The sequence below is a fragment of the Osmerus eperlanus genome, chromosome 12 (assembly GCF_963692335.1).
Source record: "Osmerus eperlanus chromosome 12, fOsmEpe2.1, whole genome shotgun sequence".
Classification (NCBI taxonomy): Eukaryota; Metazoa; Chordata; class Actinopteri; order Osmeriformes; family Osmeridae; genus Osmerus; species Osmerus eperlanus.
Window position 1 is genome coordinate 4031248 of NC_085029.1, and position 21550 is coordinate 4052797.

The 21550-nt window shown below is 41.1% G+C and overlaps 1 protein-coding gene across 3 annotated transcripts; it reads left to right on the plus strand.

The window, feature by feature from the left end:
* The first annotated feature begins 1844 nt into the window (after positions 1 to 1844).
* On the plus strand, positions 1845 to 20303 carry zgc:174164 (uncharacterized protein LOC570656 homolog). 3 transcript variants are annotated; one of them, XM_062474746.1, is made up of 23 exons: positions 1845 to 2022; positions 2218 to 2321; positions 2419 to 2495; positions 2586 to 2664; positions 3478 to 3554; positions 3673 to 3865; positions 3996 to 4058; positions 4211 to 4282; positions 4400 to 4569; positions 4702 to 4792; positions 5123 to 5253; positions 5346 to 5517; positions 7891 to 7980; positions 8124 to 8319; positions 8424 to 8532; positions 8782 to 8962; positions 9058 to 9144; positions 9446 to 9551; positions 9718 to 9856; positions 14163 to 14256; positions 14507 to 14544; positions 14705 to 14852; positions 15100 to 15313. In XM_062474746.1, exons 1-22 carry the CDS (start codon positions 1944 to 1946, stop codon positions 14817 to 14819), a joined length of 2463 nt encoding a protein of 820 aa, XP_062330730.1. In that variant the 5' UTR covers positions 1845 to 1943; the 3' UTR covers positions 14820 to 14852; positions 15100 to 15313. The 3 variants fall into 3 exon arrangements, with proteins under 3 accessions (XP_062330730.1, XP_062330729.1, XP_062330728.1); XM_062474745.1 differs by lacking the exon at positions 15100 to 15313 and adding an exon at positions 20104 to 20303 and having other exon boundaries at positions 1846 to 2022; XM_062474744.1 differs by lacking the exon at positions 15100 to 15313 and having other exon boundaries at positions 1846 to 2022; positions 14705 to 15054.
* Positions 20304 to 21550: the final 1247 nt, after the last annotated feature.

Below are 21550 nucleotides of genomic sequence, written 5' to 3' on the forward strand. Positions count from 1 at the left end.
GTCCTGGCCGCTACTGCCCCTGTCCTGCATGTTTGAGATAGTTCCCTGTTCCAACACACCTGATTCAAATGAATGGTCGTTAACAGGCTTCTGCATAACCAGATAACGACCCATTCATTTGAATCAGGTGTGTTGGGGCAGGGAAACATCTCAAACATGCAGGACAGGGGGTACCCGAGGACCAGGGTTGAGAACCACTGCCTTAGCTCACACGCTCGCGACAGGTTGTCGCAAAGTATGATGTGTACAGCTAGTTGCTAGTGATGTGTCGTTTGTGAACGATTCGTTCATTTTGAAAGAATCATTAGTATGACTCGGGAGTAACGAGTAGTCTCAGAGAATGATTCGTTCATTTTCTCGTGGCCGAGATTTTTAAAAAGTTAAAATAACAAAACCTGTCATTATCACTCTAGCTACCAGCACTGAGCCTATGCAGGTCACGTGAAAAATGATCCAAAGACTCGTACCCGAACACACGGTCGGCAGATGAACGAATCATTGATCCGAAGACTCGGTCGGGTGGTGACATTTCGTTCCTCATTTCAAGTATCAGCCTTTGGATCATTTTTCACGTGACCTGCATAGGCTCAGTACTGGTAGCTAGAGGAAACAGAAATGATTTGTTCATTTCCCGACTGGGTCTTCGGGTACGAGTCTTTGGGTCATTTTTCACGTGACCTGCATAGGCTCAGAAGAGGAAACAGAAAGGATAGTTATGGATCTGTTAATTCAATACATTAATAAAATATGGTTCACATCTCACAAGTTCCTCCAAAAGCTTATTTTTTGTGGCCTCACTGTCAAACTTTGTTGGCCTTGAGTCGTGATAGAGAGAGACTGAGTGCATCTGTTCACACTGATTTCAATAGCAGATATCTTTTTATAATGTCCATGTATCAATCTTAATATTTTTATGAAAACATGTTTGAAGGAACGCCTGCCCCCCTGCGGCAGGTGTCCCTTATTCTTCTGTGTTGAAGGTGGCAACCCTACCCTAGGTGTCAAAAAACTACGAAAAGGGCGGCCCCCGGCGTCAGTATAGTGACGCCAAAGGTGTCTGCTCAAGCGTCAATATTTGACGAGTTGGGATGAGATTGGGTTGCTCGAAAGGTAAGGGCATATGACGTGTCATAAAATGTAAAGTCAGTTCTAACTCAGCCTACCGTGGAAGAACTGGGTTGGTGAGTTTGGCATTGTGTTGAGGTTGACTCTTCTACAACGTAACGCGTCCAAAAATGACACGTTAACACGGCAAACATTTACATTACGTATTTTTGGACATGTTAACATGCTCTTCTAAGACGTTAAATGCACTAATGGCCTTCCATACAATCACTGCGCTTCGCAGCCAGTGTGTTCCAGGCGTTACGCGAGCATGTGGGCGTGTCGGGAGCGGAGATTATTGTGTGTCGGTCTACCCATGTCTCGGTTTCAGTTAAACAGTAGGACAAACTGGTTTATTTGACTAAAACCTGCCAGCAAACAGGTTATGCTCACGGAATATGTTGCTGTAGTAACTGAACGCTGAACTGGCTCTTTGAAACCTTAAACTCAAGAGTTTATTTTGCTGAGAGTCAACATACTCAGTTTTCTCTAAACCCGATTTCTGAAACACCCCCAACATGCGAGGGAGCGAGGGAGCGAGGGAGCGAGGGAGCGAGGGAGCGAGGGAGCGAGGGAGCGAGGGAGCGAGGGAGCGAGGGAGCGAGGGAGCGAGGGAGCGAGAGAGCGAGAGAGCGAGAGAGCGAGAGAGCGAGAGAGCGAGAGAGCGAGAGAGCGATTATGTAGTTATAAACTTGAAGAACTGGTACAAATATTCAGTTGGCTCTCTTGCTTTCCCAGTTTTTTTTTCTCTCTCACCTGTCGGCAACGCACCTTACACCTGACTTCAGAAACCCGTCAACAATAGGCTACTCGCAAATGGAAATTTTGTAGCAACGATCATGGTCGGGAAACGAAGTTCCTTCAGTCTTCTGACTTTTGTAATTTTACTTAGTTACATCTTAGAAATTGAGAACAATGGTAGGTTATATATAATTTACAAATAGTAGCCTATAATGTGGTCTGAACGCATCACATGCGATGGTTTAGCCTATTCCCGAAACTTACAATAATTTTGTAGGCACTGGAGATCATAAGAGGCTACGCTACTTTTATTTGGCATACAGGTGTCCAATACACTTCAGTATGTAATAGGTATTGTCTTTTTACTTTCAGATATTTTCAATAGACAGACATCTAAACCCGTCAGCTACACTGTGGTGAAACCTCAACTGATTCGGAGATGGAAAAGAAATGCAAACATCCCCAAAGAAAACAAGGTACAAACTTCATAAACAATTTCACACTAGTTATATTTATATAGTTATATTAAACTAGTTATATTTAAAGTTACATTAATGATTCATTCTATTCCAGGCAGACGAAACAGATCACCTGGCTTACACTTTGAACATAAATGACAACAAGCATATCCTCTATCTTAAAAAAAACAAGTATGGTTTGAATTTGCTGAACAATTTATTAGTCTCAAACGTTTCAGCAAAAATGCATATTGAAACATTTGTATCCGTTTTATCCACCAGAGACTTTCTATCACAAGACTTTGTTCAGTATTCTCATGACAAAAGTGGATCCCCTAAAACAACATATCCAAAACTAAATGTGAGTAAAATGTTTTTTTTCTTGCAAGTATTATCTTTCTTGTAATTCCAGGAATCTCTATGTGTGTGTGTGTGTGTGTGTGCAAACAAATTAGAATGGGTTTAGTTTCAGATCAGAGATCAGATCAGAAAAGAACCGGGCACTCTGCAAAGTTAATATCTTGCAGATGTCCTCTTTATAACCCAACGGAGTGCAGTGACGCGATTGTCGTTGTTTGGATAAGCATTTCAACATTAAATAATGAAAAACTTATTTGCCACAGCTTGGCTTGCTCTCTTCGCGTCACAGCCCCTTCACTCTAATTGGTCCTCTGGTCTGCAGCAAGTTTCCTATGAGATTGTCAACTCAAGAACCGGGCACTCAGCAACGTTTATAGTTTGAACAAGTACTTCAGAGATGACAGAATTTCAATTGTGATCTGAGAAATATAGGTAGGATACCAAAACCACTGAGAAGAACTGTCCGCACCAACTGCATCACGGGCACTGCACTGTCTACATTATCTAAAATATCTAAAATTCCAGAAATCTGTGTGTGTCACCAACATCATCGCAGCACTGTGCTCTATCTATAATTCCAGGAATTTGTGTGTGTGTGTGCCACTAATTTAATTACATGCACTATGTATTATCTATAGTTCAAGTAATCTGTATTTGTGTGTTTCACTGACATCTTAATCACTGACTGCATCACAAGCACGATGCACTAGTAGGCTATTATAAAATAAAGCAAACATTTGCTTGTTTCAAGGTCCTCCTGACTGATAAGGTCTGTCAGAAACTGTCTTGTTTAGGATTATATTATTATTTGCAGGACCATTGCTACTACCATGGGAAAGTAAAGGGACATGATGACTCGCTGGTTGCACTCAGTACCTGCTCAGGTTTAAGGTACAACATGTCTGACTTGTCTACTGTGGTGACTTCTCTCCTGTTGATTCTGAATGTAAAATGAATTACAATGATATAACAAATTTAGTTTCCTGTTTTGTCTGTTTATCTCAATCAGGGGTGTAATTCTTGTTAACAATGAGTCTTATGGCATTGAACCAGCCCCACCGTTTACAGCCAACAAGCACCTTCTGTACCACCTTAAGCACAGCCACTCTGAGGCCTTCGCCTGTGGAGTGACAGATGAGGACTCACACAATGAGAGTCACTATGTCTTTGACGCCGCCATGTCACTGACCGCACTTATACGGGTGAGGATGCTCATCATACAATTTACAGTTATAAACTGAGATTTAACCATTCCTGTAGTAAACAGTTACCAATTACGGTTCGGCCTGTAAAAATGCAAACAAGAACTTGTCTTCTACGCTGCCTTCACAGAGAAAACGTAACCTACCTCAAACTAGATATGTGGAGTTGGCATTAGTTGCAGACAATCTCAGGGTGAGAAACCAATGCCTCATTGTACAGTATGTGTAAATTGATTTCACTGCAATAGAATAACAAAATAATCTGTATTGTATTTAGTTGCTTTATACACGGTCGCAAGTACATCCATATCTTAAGAGATTTCTCCTGTACTACTATATTTACAGTATAAATTCAAGAAAGAAAATGAGAGCGCAGTGCGAGAGGAAATGGTAGAATTGGCAAATCTACTGGACGGGGTGAGAGGTTACATTAATTAATAAACATGGTATCATTATTTCCTGATCCATTGATGATTAACTGAACTTATATACTCAGTTTTTTATTATTATTGGGTTTTGAATGTATTATTCCAGTACTACAAGCAGCTGAATATCCGGGTGGTTTTGGTTGCTTTGGAGATATTTAAAACCGGGAATCCTTTTGACGTGGAAGGTTCTGCTGGGGAAGTTCTGGGGAGGTTTGTGGCCTGGAGAAAAGAGACCCTCTTGCCTAAGAAAAGGAATGATGCCAGTCACCTCATTGTGTGAGTGTTTTCTATGAATGATAAATATTCACTCGAAGCCTGAGTTACAAAAGTGCTACATAGTTGAGGTCTCATCTTAAACACAAAAACTCTGTCAGCCTCTGTCTTACATTTCACATTTTGTTTCTACAGTGGTCGACCCTCTGCATATAGGGGTGGGATCCTGGGAATGGCGTTTGTGGGAACAGTGTGTTCGGTGGCAAGCTCTGGAGGAATTAACGTGGTCAGTTCAACACTATACTTTTTAACTTCTAACGCTATTTGATATTATGGTCCTATCAGAAAACCGATACCATCTGCAATATTCATGAGCAACTCTAAATGGCAACAGTGCCAATTGTTATCCCAGACAACATGAATAACAGAGGAGTCAAACACGTTCGTTAGGTAGGAAACAGGCATTCAGGTTAGGAAATGACAGTGCAATGCCTTTGGGGATTTTAACATTCCAGATTCCTGCTGTGTACCCTTTGTGTAAATATTTTAACAAAAATGTTGTGGAAAATGTGTTAAACAACTTTCAGTGATACCTTCAACAAAATCCTCTCAACAGTTTAGTGACAACAGTCTACCCTACTTCTCCACTGTGGTGGCTCACGAATTGGGCCACAACCTAGGAATGAACCATGATAATGGCCGCTGCTCTTGTAATGGAGGAAGCTGTATCATGGATGCCTCTGCCACGTAAAAAAAAAACCTCACCTTAAAAAGCATTTCTGTTTTTTCATAGTAAATTGGTTGTGCAGAGTTTTTCATTTTATTCTTTTGTTTCACAGCGGTTCCACCAGCTTTAGTATGTGCAGCGGGGCCGATTTCGAGAGATTAGTTCTACGTGGAGGCGGGGTGTGTCTGAAGAACCAGCCCTTGTTGTCAGATGTGGTCAATGTGGCTAAATGTGGCAATGGAATTCTGGAGGAGGGAGAGCAGTGTGACTGTGGATCACCAGAGGTACAGCTTACCACAGACAATAGGGCAAATGTGTCATGCCGAAACATGAGCTCAGACACAGGCAGTTATGAATGTGTGACTTAGTTAATAATTAATCATCACAGGGGTGTCAAACATACGGCCCGTGGGCCGGATCCGGCCCGCCAGGGCGTCCATCTCTGTTGGATGTCTTTTGCTAAGTTTGTAAATTACAGAAAGACATAAATCGCAAGTAACTTCTATTCCGAATCCAAATGTCTATTAAGAATATGCAGGTTTATGAGTACAAATGTTTTGTAATTTTTTTAATCGATCCAGTATTTGCTTCAAAAACAGCGTAAATGCGATGTCTGCTCCGGAGGCAGAAGCGCTCATTGCCACAGGCAGCAGCGCTCGCTCCCTGTTCGCTTTGTGACGCATTTGACGTCAAACGCATCACAAAGCAAGGGAATCAGCAGAGGAGAGCCCATGCAGATAAAAAGTGGGCTGATGTCTGAGATTTTGGTCTTTATGTTTCTAGTTGGGTGTGCTTTGCCTTCGGCAAGGGCACAACCTTTGTTCTCTCACATATATATTTATTTATTATTATTTATTTTCGCCCCCCTAAGAATCAGTCAATATTTGGACTACATACACAAAGGCGGTGTCAAAAGTTTCGTCTTGGTAGCGATTGAGTTGCTTCTATTGGGATTTACGTTCCGTTGCATGGTTTAAGTGGAAATTAAGTTTTTGTGGCGAAAAGTGAAGCTAACGATGGCTAACTTGCTAGCCACAGTCAATGACGCTACTTACGTCACCAACGTCACGAAAACTCGTGTGACTACCTCTAGCAGAACATTAGTTTAGCAGCTCGTTAACTTCTGGGAGATAGCTAAGCTAACTGCTTTACTGCAAGGCAGCTGCAGAAACGCCACAAGCAAAGAGGCCAGGGTGATAACTATTTACTAATTTTACTTTGTGATATGACACACAATTGTGACGTGTAATGTACAATATAAGCTGATTTTATTAAGGAAGTACATCCACTTTCGGAAACAGTAGTCTACTATGTCACTGAAGTATTAGCATCATGACATTAGCCTCTGTTGCCCGGGCAACACATACTACAGTGGTCTATGATGCATCTGTTTTCAATCGTTAAAATAAACATTTCTCATAAATACATTTTCGTTGTAGGATTTATTATGACATTACATTACAAGTAAACGATTTGTGGGTGAAATTATCATTACCTGTGGTTTCAAACCAGTGTTGCTCACTGCAAGGCTGTAGCCTACGCGAGACACTACAAAAAAATCTAGCTTACACAACTGTAGGAAGTCAAACGGCGACAGAACATGTTCGGCACTCCCCTTACTTAAATCAAAAGTCTATCTAACTACTAACCTTAACTTCATTGCCACAGCCTAAACTTTGTCAATCTGTTCATGAAAATAATTAATTTCAGGCTAAACCGTACAACGGAACGTTAAATCAAATTCAACCAACGCAATCGCTACCAAGACGAACACAGCAGTAGTCTACTGTACTGTACAATTTACCAAGGCAGCTTCTCCACACGGCTATATCGCACTTGGCGTTGTTACTGACAATGATCGCTACCAGTGAGCTTTTTATGAAAGCGATTTTCCACTAAATAAATGTCAAGCTTATTTACGTTTTTGGGGGCATATTTTCAGTTAGCAGATGGTACTGTTTGAATCGCGATTCCATCTTCTACTGCCGGTAACGTCGTAGAATAATCTTCAAAGGGGGTTCTTTATTCATGAATGAATGCAATATGAGTAGGCTAAATGCCTTAAAATATCACGAGAAGGGGAAAACTTAAAAGGACGTTTAAGTCATAGAGATTAGGTCAATTTTTACACAGGTCTGCCAAATTTATTCGTTTTGATTCAACGATGAGGCTGCCTCTTGCAGGGGAAATGAGAAGACATCTATTTCATTCTACACTTCACTCGTATTTTCAGTTGTAAATGAGCAGCAAAAAAAATATTTTAAATCTATGTCATCTTTATAAATAATAAGTGCATTTTTATATAAAATATACAGAAATATCAGTTGTAAAAATGTCATCCAAAAACGGACCCCTGTGCAACCGACGCAAGCAAGCACACCCTACAATTTCCCCAGAAATTGTACCCTCTCTAGTTTATTGTAGAAATACCTTAAAATAGGGTTTATCATCAAAAACCTTCACCAATGATTTAAACATCAAGAAATATTGTCGTTATGTATGCGTTATTATGCTATGATTTTACTGGTCTGGCCCACTTGAGATCCAAGTGGGCAGTATGTGGCCCCTTACCTAAAATGAGTTTGACACCCCTGATCTAGAAGCTACTTAGTTTCATTGTGACCAGGGACAGCTTTGTGTTTTCTATTGTTTTATAGGTGTGCACAAATAAGTGCTGTGATGCAGCTACCTGCAAGTTCACCAGGGGGTCTTCCTGTGCTCAGGGAAGTTGCTGCAACAACTGCCAGGTGAGTCTGTATCTGTATCCAAAAAAATACGGTATAAATGAGAAAAATGATACATAATTGAAAACATAGCCATAGATGTGTCTCAAGTTGTTCTTAAATTCTGATACAGTACCATGTGTAAATTCTGTATTGTTGTGTTTTAGGTCAGCGTTTCAGGAACACCATGCAGAAGCTCTGTAAATTCATGTGACCTGCCTGAGTTCTGCAATGGGAAATCTGCCTTCTGTTCCACTGACCACTACATTATGGATGGCCAGACCTGTGAGAGCAATGCAGCTTATTGTTATGAGGGTCGTTGTCAGACATATGACTACCAGTGCAAACATCTATTTGAGAAAGGTAATTATATGTATAACTTGAAGCACTTACTGCTCTCTTGTTACTGTCTAAAGATCTTTTGAGGACATGATGAAGCATTTTGTAACCTCTAGTTTGACTTCTAGGTGCAACGAAGGCAGCAGATATTTGCTTTCAACATGCCAACACAAAGGGGGATTTGTTTGGTAACTGTGGGATAACCAGCACAGGAGCCTATATCAAGTGTAGTGTGAGGTAAGAAGGCCTTTGAATGCCTTGTAGCTAGGTAGGGGTTGAGGACCCTTCTTGACATTTTAGGGTCGCTGGTTCTGGCCTCCACCTCACCTTGCTTTAATCCTTCCGATGTGCCTTTGAGCAAACCACTAAACTCTTAAAACTAACTCAATCCATTCAGTGGAGTGCACAGTGGCTTTCTTGTAAATGACAAGCAGTGCATTTACTGTAACAATGGAATAATTAATGATGTAATCTCCTTTGCTGCAGCAATGCCATGTGTGGAAAGGTTCAGTGCACCAATGTAGACACAAACAATCCCCCTCCTGGTGCGCAGGTCAGCATACAAGTGATTGATGGGTCTTCGTGTGTGAACGCAGACTTCAACCTCGGAAGTGATGTGCTGGACCCTGCTTATGTGAATGAAGGGAGTCTCTGTGACAAGGGAAAGGTGTGTGTCACTACAAAAGGATTTCAAAAAATACTGACAAAGACATGTAAACATATTGGTTGAAACAAGTTAGTGAGATGTTTAACTTCTAACAGGCCTGCATTGACTTCAAGTGTGTGAACGCCACGGCTCTGCTACCACAACTGAACTGTGATGCCCAGAACACCTGTAATGGTCGTGGGGTGAGAGGCACATTGTTTGAGGGGAGCCGTTTTTATTTTATTGATTTTTATTTTGTTTAAGGTACATTTTTTAAAATAATTGTTATAACAAAAAAAAACTTTTGGTTATATTAGGTTGTTCTAAAGTTTGTGTAGCTAGTTTGACTTGTTTTGTGGTTTTCATAGATCTATTAATTATATATATAGTTTTACTTTTTGTTTTGTTTTACGGTACTGCACTGTACAGTATGCATTGATGACAGTCTTGATTTTTTGTGATTTCCTGGCTAGAACTTATCTGTGTATTCTGTGTTTTCCTCAGTGGTGTAACGACCAAGGGCACTGCCATTGTAATGATGGCTGGGCCCCTCCCCTCTGTGATAGGTCTGGGAGAGGAGGCAGCATAGACAGTGGTCCTGCCCAGATAGGTAGGCCAACCATGTCTGTTTTTAAAGTTATGTATACCATTTTTCCATGATATGTGTATTTTGCATGTAAAGTATCACTTCATGACTTGTTGGTCACAGTCATCTTCACAGACCTTTGATCTTTGTTGGTCAGTCATCTCCACTGACCTTTTATCTTTGATCTCAGACTACTCCCTCAGGAACGGCTTGCTAATCTTCTTCCTGTTAGTGATACCCATCCTGGTCCTGCTGGTTCTAGTTCTGCTGTATGTGTTCAAACAGGATACTCTGAAGTGTGTTAAACAAAGTTGTGCTACTCGCCACAGGTAATCATGCTCTAAAGACAAAGTAGTCTAAACACTTAAAATTATGTATTCATTTAGCAGATGCTTTTAACCAAAGGGACATAGAGTGAGGGAATTTTTTTTGTATACGTTTGCCCACTGTCAAAGAAATGATCAGTCTATAATTTTAATGGTAGGTTTATTTTAACAGTGAGAGACAGAATAACAACAAAAAACATTTTTATAAATGTATTTGCATTTTAATGAGTGAAATAAGTGTTTGACCTCTCTGCAAAACATGACTTTGTACTTGGTGGCCAAACCCTTGTTGGCAATCACAGAGGTCAGATGTTTCTTGTAGTTGGCCACCAGGGTTGCACACATCTCAGGAGGGATTTTGTCCCACTCCTCTTTGCAGATCTTTTCCAAGTCATTACGGTTTTGAGGCTGACGTTTGGCAACTCGAACCTTCAGCTCCCTCCACAGATTTTCTATGGGATTAAGGTCTGGAGACTGGCTAGGCCACTCCAGGACCTTAATGTGCTTCTTCTTGAGCCACTCCTTTGTTGCCTTGGCCATGTGTTTTGGGTCATTGTCATGCTGGAATCTCCATCCACGACCCATTTTCAATGCCCTGGCTGAGGGAAGGAAGTTCTCACCCAAAATTTGATGGTACAGTGCCCCGTCCATCGTCCCTTTGATGAGGTGAAGTTGTCCTGTCCCCTTAGCATAAAAACACCCCCAAAGCATAATGTTTAAACCTCCGTGTTTGATGGTGGGGATGGTGTTCTTGGGGTCATAGGCAGCATTCCTCCTCCAAACACAGCTCCATTTTGGTCTCATCTGACCCGACCATAACACTTTCACCCAGTTCTCCTCTGAATCAATAACAAGTGTCTTTTAAACAGGTAACGAGCTGAGATTAGGAGCACACTCTTAAAGGGAGTGCTCCTAATCTCAGTTTGTTACCTGTATAAGAGACACCTGGGAGCCAGAAATCTTTCTGATTGAGAGGGGGTCAAATACTTATTTCACTATTTTCTGGATTTTGTTGTTGTTATTGTGCAATGTTGCCACAGTTACTTTGAAAAAGTATTCTGATTACTCCTTTAAAAAGTAACTTAGTTACTTGACAGATTACTTGATTTTAAAAGTAACTAAGTTAGATTACAAGTTACTTTATTAGTTACATTCAGCAGCTGCCGACAACACCCCCGCCGCCTCAACATAAAAATGACAACCTTTTTTCCAACAATCACTTTATTAGAAGTGCATTTTTAACAGTAATGTACACAACAACAATGAATGTACAACGAACCTTGATATTTCCATCTTTAGCTGACAAATACTCAAAATAGTGATTGTATTTCCAACTCGAAAATGCACATCTCTCTCCTCCATTGTTGTTTGCGTCGCTGTGCCTACTTCAATTGTCTCCAAACATCTCCACTGTAACTTAGCCGATGAGAGGCAAGACACTAGTGTAATGTTGATTTATGGTTTCTTTTGAAATGTGGACCTAAGAACGCACTTGGTAAAACGACTCAAATCGTAGGCCTAGCCTACTTGGGGAAAAAAACACACCAGAAAAAACACACCAGAAAAAACGCCCCGAGTACAGTAAATCTGAGATCATTTGCGAACCATTACTTTTCGAAAAAACATGGATTTAGTTGCGGTTCGTCGCATTTGTTCATGAAATAGTTTATTAATCTTATTTGTCTTTCTTATTTGTCACATATAACCAAATCGAGATGGCACCGGAGCAAAGGGGCTTGAGGAAAGTGGCGACTCAGTCACTGGGAGGGAGTGGTAGATCTATATATATATATACACATGACGTGACCCTCATGCTGAAAACGTGACTTAATTGTTGCATAGGCTACATGACTTCACTCCCAGAGACGCAAGAATAAATCAAATATATATTTTACTATCCATCTATCCATCCATCATCTTCCGCTTATCCGGGGGTCGGGTCGCGGGGGCAGCAACCTAAGCAGGGAGGCCCAGACTTCCCTCTCCCCCGCCACTTCCACCAGCTCTTCCTGGGGGACCCCGAGGCGTTCCCAGGCCAGCCGAGAGACATAGTCCCTCCAGCGTGTCCTGGGTCTTCCCCGGGGCCTCTTCCCAGTGGGATGTGCCCGAGCCACCTCAACTGGCCCCTCTCGACGCGGAGGAGCAGCGGTTCTACTCTGAGCCCCTCCCGGATGACCGAGCTTCTCACCCTATCTCTAAGGGAGAGCTCGGACACCCTGCGGAGAAAACTCATTCGGCCGCTTGTATTCGCAATCTCGTTCTTTCGGTCACTACCCACAGTTCGTGACCATAGGTGAGGGTAGGAACGTAGATCGACTGGTAAATAGAGAGCTTCGCCTTTCGACTCAGCTCCTTCTTCACCACGACGGACCGATGCAGAGCCCGCATCACTGCAGACGCCGCACCGATCCGCCTGTCGATCTCACGCTCCATCCTTCCCTCACTTGTGAACAAGACCCCGAGATACTTGAACTCCTCCGCTTGGGACAAGATCTCCTCCCCGACCCGGAGATTGCACTCCACCCTTTTCCGGTCGATAACCATGGCCTCAGATTTGGAGGTGCTGATTCCCATCCCAGCCGCTTCGCATTCGGTTGCGAACCGCTCCAGTGAGAGCTGAAGGTCACGGCCCGATGAAGCCAACAGGACCACATCATCTGCAAAAAGCAGCGACCCGATCCTGAGGTCACCAAACCGGACCCCCTCAACGCCCTGGCTGCGCCTAGAAATTCTGTCCATATAAGTTAGGAACAGAATCGGTGACAAAGGGCAGCCCTGGCGGAGTCCAACCCTCACCGGGAATAAGTTCGACTTACTACCGGCAATGCGGACCAAACTCTGGCACCGGTCGTACAGGGACCGAACAGCCCCGATCAGAGCACCCCCTACATGAGCCCCCGAGGGACACGGTCGAACGCCTTTTCCAAATCCACAAAACATGTGTAGACTGGTTGGGCGAACTCCCATGCACCCTCCAGAACCCTGCCGAGGGTATAGAGCTGGTCCACAGTTCCACGGCCAGGACGAAAACCACATTGCTCCTCCTGAATCCGAGGTTCGACAATCCGACGGACCCTCCTCTCCAGAACCCCTGAATAGACTTTCCCAGGGAGGCTGAGGAGTGTGATCCCCCTAAAGTTGGAGCACACCCTCCGGTCCCCCTTTTTAAAGAGGGGAACCACCACCCCGGTCTGCCAGTCCAGAGGCACTGTCCCCGATGTCCACACGATGTTGCAGAGTCGTGTCAACCAAGACAGCCCTACAACATCCAGAGCCTTAAAGAACTCCGGGCGGACCTCATCCACCCCAGGGGCCCTGCCACCGCGGAGCTTTTCAACCACCTCGGCGACCTCAGCCCCAGAGATAGAAGGGCCCCCCCCAATGTCCCCAGACTCTGCCTCCACGTCGGAACGCGTGTTGGTGAGATTAAGGAGGTCTTCAAAGTATTCCTTCCACCGATCCAGGACGTCCCCCATTGAGGTCAGCAGCGCACCATCCCCACCATATACAGCGTTGACAGTGCACTGCTTCCCCCTCCTGAGTCGCCGGATGGTGGTCCAGAACCTTTTCGAAGCCGTTCGGAAGTCATTCTCCATGGCCTCGCCGAACTCCTGCCACGCCCGGGTTTTTGCCTCCGCGCCAAAGCCACATTCCGCTTGGCCTGCCGGTACACATCAGCTGCCTCTGGAGTCCTACCAGCCAACAAAGTCCGATAGGCCTCCTTCTTCAGCTTGACGGCTTCCCTCACCTCCGGCGTCCACCACCGGGTCCGAGGGTTACCGCCGCGACACGCACCGACCGCCTTGCGTCCGCAGCTCCGGTCAGCCGCCTCAACAATGGAGGCCCGGAACATGGCCCATTCGGACTCAATGTCCCCGGCCTCCCCCGAGACATGATCGAAATCAAATATATATTTTACTATTAATGTCAAAATAGTAACGCACAGTGACTTGGACAAGTAATTTCAATCTGATTACTGGTTTGGAAATAGTAAAGCGTTAGATTACACGTTACTGAAAAAAGGGGTCAGATTAGAGTAACGCGTTACTAAGTAATGCGTTACCGGCATCACCGTTATTCTGTCTCTCACTGTTCAAATAAACATACAATTAAAATTATAGACTGATCATTTCTTTGTCAGTGGGCAAACGTACAAAATCAGCAGGGGATCAACAAAAACAAAAAAACTCACTGTATGTGTACAAGGGAGATTTGAACCTGGGACCACTTAATCTGCAGGCAAATGCTCTACCATTGAGCATTGCAGATTTTTATAATTGACATAGTTATTTTTGTATTGTGAACACAGGTCCCACAATGCTGCTAATGGTCAAGCCAACAGCAAGACAGATGTTCCTGCTAACCCCACTGCACAACCTCACAAACATGGCCCTCCTACTCAGGTAAGCTAACTATTTAGTTGGGAGCACAGTTTTTACAAACTGTACTAGTAGAGTTTGTAAAAACACGTTTCTATCAGCTTACTTATTAGGACATCATGTGTACATGTAAGTCTATCCATAACTAGCATTAACTGAACATGATCAGGAACCAATAGATTACATGACTATGATCTATTTTCAAAAGCTTCTAGCAATGCTATTTTATGTTACAATTACAACTCTAATATCTTTGTTTCTGATTTTATATCAGACTATTACCCCAGACCCTGCCTTAGAACAAACATCCAGGTATTTATCTGTACATTACATATATATATATATATATATATATATTATATCTGTTATGTATGGGTTGTAAGGATATTTCTAGTTTGACCAACACGTTATTCTTGCATATTCCATTATTTTCAAGGTGTGTTCAATATATTTTTTGACTGGTCCATTTCAGGAATGGAGATCTGTATCCCTGGAATACAGAATCAGCCTCTGTCCCCAATCCACTTGTTCACCAGCAGGGCCCAGGGGTCCCCAGACCCATCCCATCCAAGCAAATAACACACTGACATCCTAGGTGTTTTGCTGTGCTTCCTTCAAAGGTAGTTCCACTACGTTCATGTCCTTATTTGTACTTTAAATCTCAAAGGGTTAACATTTAATAAGGAAAAACATTTTGGGGCATTACTTAAACAGAACTTGAACTCCTAACTGTCATTTTTGTTGTACTGCTACAGAAATTATTTTAGCTGATTTAAATAGTTAAATCTGACTCAATGACAATAAATAATAATGTTGTGTAAAGTTTGCCTTACTCTTATTCATGTGTATGAACCTCCTGCCCATTAGGTTGCAGTAAAAGGTCACATTCAATACTATCAACAACCACAACATAAACAACTCTGTTGAAAAGATTGTATGTGTCCTTGATAAGATCTGTGTTGGATTACAGAAGTGTTACATACGGTTCAGCAGCCAGGTTTCTTATAAGGAAATTGGATGTGATTCAAGGACAGGCATTGAAAGTGTGCAGTGTGAAATTTGTGAAAACATTGCCAGTACCTGCATTACTGGTAGAAATGGAAGAAATACTGTTGTAACTAGAGAGGGTACAATTTCTGGGGAAATTGTAGGGTGTGCTTGCTTGCGTCGGTTGCACAGGGGTCCGTTTTTGAATGACATTTTTACAACTGATATTTCTGTATATTTTATATAAAAATGCATACTTAGTATTTATAAAGATAACATAGATTTAAAAGCATTTTTGTTTTTGCTGCTCATTTACAACTGAAAATACGAGTGAAACGTAGAATGAAATAGATGTCTTCTCATTTCCCCTGCAAGAGGCAGCCTCATCGTTGAATCAAAACAAATACATTTGGCAGACCGGTGTAAAAATTGACCTAATCTCTATGACTTAAACGTCCTTTTAAGTTTTTCCCTTATTGTGATATGTTCAGGCATTGAGCCTACTCATTGCATTCATTCATTAATAAAGAACCCCCTTTGAAGATTATTCTACGACGTTACCGGCAGTAGAAGATGGAATCGCGATTCAAACAGTACCATCTGCTAACTGAAAATATGCCCCCCAAAACGTAAATAAACTTGACATTTATTTAGTGGAAAATCGCTCATTCATAAAAAGCTCACTGGTAACGATCATTGTCAGTAACAACGCAAAATGCGATATAGCCCTGTGTGGAGAAGCTGCCCCGGTAAATTGTACTACTACGGTACAGTACTAGACTACTGCTGTGTTCGTCTTGGTAGCGATTGCGTTGAATTTGATTTAACATTCCGTTGTACGGTTTAGGCTGAAATTAATTATTTTCATGAACAGATTGACAAAGTTTAGGCTGTGGCAATGAAGTTCAGGTTAGTAGTTAGATAGACTTTTGATTTAAGTAAGGGGAGTGCCGAACATGTTCTGTCGCCGTTTGACTTCCTAAACAGCAGTGTAGATGTTTTTGTAGTGTCTCGCGTAGGCCACAGCGTTGCAGTGAGCTACAGTGGTTTGAAACCACAGGTAATGATAATTTCACCCACAAATCGTTTACTTGTAATCTAATGTCATAATAAATCCTACAACGAAAATGTATTCGTGAGGAATGTTTATTTTAACGATTGAAAACAGATGCATCATAAACCACTGTAGTATGTGTTGCCCGGGCAACAGAGGCTAATGTCATGATGCTAATACTTCAGTGAAATAGTAGACTACCGTTTCCGAAAGTAGATGTACTTCCTTAATAATATCAGCTTATATTGTACATTACACATCACAATTATGTGTCATATCACAAAGTAAAATTAGTAAATAGTTATCACCCTGGCCTCTTTTCTTGTGGCGTTTCTGCAGTTGCCTTGCAGTAAAAGCAGTTATCTTAGCTATCTCCCAGAAGTTAACGAGCTGCTAAACTAATGTTCTGCTAGAGATAGTCACGCGAGTTTTCGTGACGTTAGTGACGTACGAGCATCATTGACTGTGGCTAGCAAGTTAGCCACCGTTAGCTTCACTTTTCGCCACAAAAACGTAATTTCTACTTAAACCGTGCAACGTAACGTTAATCCCAATAGAAGCAACTCAATCGCTACCAAGACGAAACTTTTGACACCTAGGTTGTCCATGTAGGCCAAATATTGACTGAGTTTTAGAGGCGCGAAAATAAACAATAATAATAGCTAGAAAAGGCTGTTCCTGCGAAACAGCAGTGAGAATGCTGAAAACCTGAATGGGGATAGCTGACCATGCTAAAAAAGCGGAAAATTGTGAAAATTTCGTAGAAAGTTATAAGCTGAAGCGCCTGAAAGGTATTTTTGAAAGGGGCTGGAGCTGGACAAAGGTATAAAACTACAGAAAAGAGAAGAAGAATGCAAAAAGAGAAATAAAAGAGAAAATTTAGCAGAAAATTATTTGCTGGAGTTTCAAAAGGCCTGAAATGTATGTTAGAAAGGACCTGCAGCAAGATGAAGGCAGAAAAGTACAGAAAAGATAAGAAAAATGCAAAAGTACTGGCAGTTGGAAGGTACTGCTGTGAAAGGTATTTTTGAAAGGACCTGGAGCAAGATGAAGGCAGAAAACAGAAGAAAAGAGAAGAAAAGAAGAAAAATGCAAAACAATAAGGGCAAAAATTCAGAAAGATGAGCTGCAGGAAAATGTGAAAAATTTGCAGAAAACCAGTTGCTGAAGTCTGGGTTGAACGAATTTGAAGGTAAAAGGACAACACTGGAATGACTTGAACTTGCTGGAAAAACGTAGCAACCGTTGGTCATTGGCAACAGACTGGCAACATTTCTAACCTAGAATCTAGGTTTCAGGTTCAAGGTGGAGGAGAAACTAATCATGTGTGCCTGCACACCCAGCCCTGTTCAGACACTTAATTTAAGATGACATAAAAATAAAAACTTAAATTCAATCACGTCACATTACGTGACTTTGTTGGTTGTGCAACTGCAAAAGCTACTTGAACTCAGATTAAAATGCTGCTGCAAAAAAAGCTGAACTACAGTATTGTGGGTATTAAATAAGATCATGCTACATCTAACCAGCGGATAATTTCTTGCAAGTGTGTCGAAGTGGTATTTGTACAGACTGTATTAACACCGTAGGCGTGAACAATGCATGCATCGTCATCGTCGTCCATCTGACTTTAGCCGAAGCGAAGCTAGAGAGAGGATGCATTGGGAGATTTCCTATAGTAAGCTAGATACTGCTTCAAATTGAAAACGGAGAATATATTTGAGTAAAGACAACATACTTAACATCTGTGTTCAATATCGTCAATTAAAAGTAAAAACTTTCCAGTTACGAAGCGCTTGTTCGTAGTATTAACGCCAGCTGCAGAAAACACGTACCCCAGCCCAGGTAGCGAGGTGAAGTGAGTTTCATATTCGACATTCGACATTCGTCTCACATTCGGAAAACGCTACTTTGCAGCGTCGAGTTAGGGACCGGGTGAAAATTACCCATACAATTTTGAAAAATGTCTTTTATAATATTTTTATGGATATAAAAACCAAACTGTCACCAGATTATTCTAATAATGTCTGGCCTGCTTCCACACCCTTTATTTTTTCAATAACGTTTTGAATAAAATTCCAATTAATCGCTAATCTATGAAAATAGCATGAAATCCTCGCTAATCTCAATATCTTTTTCAAACTTGTATCAGAAAATCTCAAATATACACCATTATTCTAATAATGTCTGGCCTACTTCCACACCCTTTACTTTTTCAATAAAACTTTTTTTTAAATGATAGAAAATTGCTAATCTCTGAAAATAGCATGAAATCCTCGCTAATCTCAATATCTTTTTCAAATTTGTGTCAAAAAATCTCAAATATACACCCGATTATTCTAATAATGTCTGGCCTACTTCCACAGCCTTTACTTTTTCAATAATGTTTTTAAAAGAATGATAGAAAATCGCTCATCTCTGAAAATAGCATGAAATCCTTGCTAATCTCAATATCTTTTTCAAATTTGTGTAAAAAAATCTCAAATATACTCCAGATTATTCTAATAATGTCTGGCCTACTTCCACACCCTTTACTTTTTCAATAAAGTTTTGAATACAATTCCAATTAATGGCTAATCTATGAAAATAGCATGAAATCCTCAATATCTTTTTCAAACTTGTTTAAAAAAATCTCAAATATACACCAGATTATTCTAATAATGTCTGGCCTACTTCCACACCCTTTACTTTTTCAATAATAAAATTCCATTTAATCGCTAATCTATGAAAATAGCATGAAATCCTCGCTAATTTTATAGAAGACGAGTAATCATTTCATACAAGACGACAGGATCACATCTACCACAACGGTTCCATTGACAGTCTCAGCTGTCAAGTCTTAGGTAAAACACTTTATATGTAAGGAATATTTTGAATCCAGTCAATACTGAGAGAGAGAGAGGTATGTGTAAGATTACTCTGATGTAACCCCTCGACACACCCCATCACATGGAGTGTCTGCCTGTCAGAAAAATTGAAGATGTAACTTTTTTATTCTGTATAAAATGATACTGTGTTCAGCATTACTTGTGTGCAAAGAGAGGCCTACCCCCAAATCTGAACTCTGGGTACACACACAATACCCTTATCTTGGAGCTGAGGACTAAGGTTTTTGTTTTTTGTTTTAAAGAGATACTGTTTGACAAGGGCTAGATGGAGACGCAAACTCTGGTGACCATTTGCTTGACCCCTATATGGTTGAGTTTTTACGACACCAGAACCAGAGATTCAACTAGGGTTGATGACGCAAACACACACGCGCGCGCGCCAGGTCTATGCAAGGGAGCCAATGAAAGAAGAGTGTGGAAGAAATTGTCAAGGGAGTCAAGTGGCTGAGCGGTTAGGGAATCGGGCTAGTAATCAGAATGTTGCTGGTTCGATTCCCGGCCGTGTCCCTGTACTCACTGTAAGTCGCTCTGGATAAGAGCGTCTGCTAAATGACTAAATGTATGTCTCCACTGGAACTGCATGACTATTAGTTTAGTCTAGAAATGTGTAACTACAAAGCAACCAGATGATTGGAGAGTCTCTACATACTTTAAAAACAATAAAGACCAGGCTAAACATACAGTGATAATGGCAACATATCTCCCTCTGGCATGAAAGTCAGACTACAGTATTACAAATTGCATAGTCCCTTGCATAGCTTGTAATGAGAAAGTATAACTAGTCTTTTGAAATTGGATGATGTTAATGCCATAGTAATGAACAGTTTTGCTATATCTTAAACACAGTTTTATTCAGTGAATAGTGTTTGGAATAATCCTTTGACGTCTGAATGAACAACAATTGCTACTCTCATTAATACTCTTCTACTTGACATTATATAGATTGCATGCTCTGAATGCATGAGGTGGTATCATGCAGAGTGCTTGGATATGACCCACAGAGAGTTCAACGCCGCAAGAAAAGAAACAGACTGGAAATGCCTTGCCTGCAACAGACGGTGTCTGAAAATGTCCTGCACTAAAAATAATGTCTTTGTTTTAATAAATGACTAATACAACAGTAATAAAGACTTGAGTTATGATGTTTAGCGTGGATTTCATGCTATTTTCAGAGATTAGCGATTTTCTATAATTTTTTTTAAACATAATTGAAAAAGTAAAGGGTGTGGAAGTAGGCCAGACATTATTAAAATAATCTGGTGTATATTTGAGATTTTTTGACACAAGTTTGAAAAAAATATTGAGATTAGCAAGGATTTCATGCTATTTTCAGAGATTAGCGATTTTCTATCATTTAAAAAAAAAGTTTTATTGAAAAAGTAAAGGGTGTGGAAGTAGGCCAGACATTATTAGAATAATCTGGTGTGCATTTGAGATTTTTTGAAACAAGTCTGAAAAAGATATTGAGATTAGCAAGGATTTCATGCTATTTTCATAGATTAGCGATTAATTGGAATTTTATTCAGAACCTTATTGGAAAAGTAAAGGGTGTGGAAGTAGGCCAGACATTATTAGAATAATCTGGTGTATATTTGAGATTTATTGACACAAATTTGAAAAATATTTTTTTTGTTTTTTTTAACATTATTGAACAATTAAAGACTGTAGAAGTATACCAGACATTGTTGGAATACTCTGCTGTTTGTTTGAGGTTTTATAGTCATAAAATCATTATAAAAATCATCATTTTTCAAAATTGTATGGGTAATTTTCACCCGGTCCCTAACTCGACGCTGCAAAGTAGCGTCTTCTGAATGTGAGACGAATGTCGAATATGAAACTAACTTCACCTCGGTAGCCCCGGTTTGGCTGTTTGTGACGGTCAGCTATGACAGTCTTGAGCCTCGATTTTTGCAGATTTCTGTGAAACTTGCTAAAATAAAAACGATCTAGCTAGATTAGGTACACTTTAAACTCAATGTACATACCTTGTTTGGCCAATTTGGTCGATTGTGGAAAAGAAGTCGAAACGTTTTTAGTTATGGAGAGCCATCACGCTAGCTCGATTATAAGAGAGAATAACAGAAATGTAGCTAGAATCCACACCTCAAACAACTTAACCTAGACGCTAGGCCGGATTAACCATTAGGGCAATTGGGCACTTGCCCAGGGGCACATGACATCTAAGGGGCCCTGGACAATGTCAACTAAAATGTTATATCACGTTATGAACGCAGTCCTAACTTTCCTTAATGTGAGTACTTTATTGCAACTCGTTCGATCAAAACATTATGTTAAATCACGTCAAAAACAGTGTTTGTGTAGTCTAGTAGCCAGTGCCGCCGCTCCCATAACGCGCACTACGCGCTGTGCGTATGGCACCAACTCC

Excerpts from the sequence above, each read along its gene's own strand:
- zgc:174164 (XM_062474746.1), top strand. The coding sequence starts at position 1,944 with ATGGTCGGGAAACGAAGTTCCTTCAGTCTTCTGACTTTTGTAATTTTA. Across the intron at positions 2,322-2,418 it reads ACATCCCCAAAGAAAACAAG|GCAGACGAAACAGATCACCT; the intron begins GTACAAACTTCA and ends ATTCTATTCCAG. Across the intron at positions 2,665-3,477 it reads CAACATATCCAAAACTAAAT|GACCATTGCTACTACCATGG; the intron begins GTGAGTAAAATG and ends TATTATTTGCAG.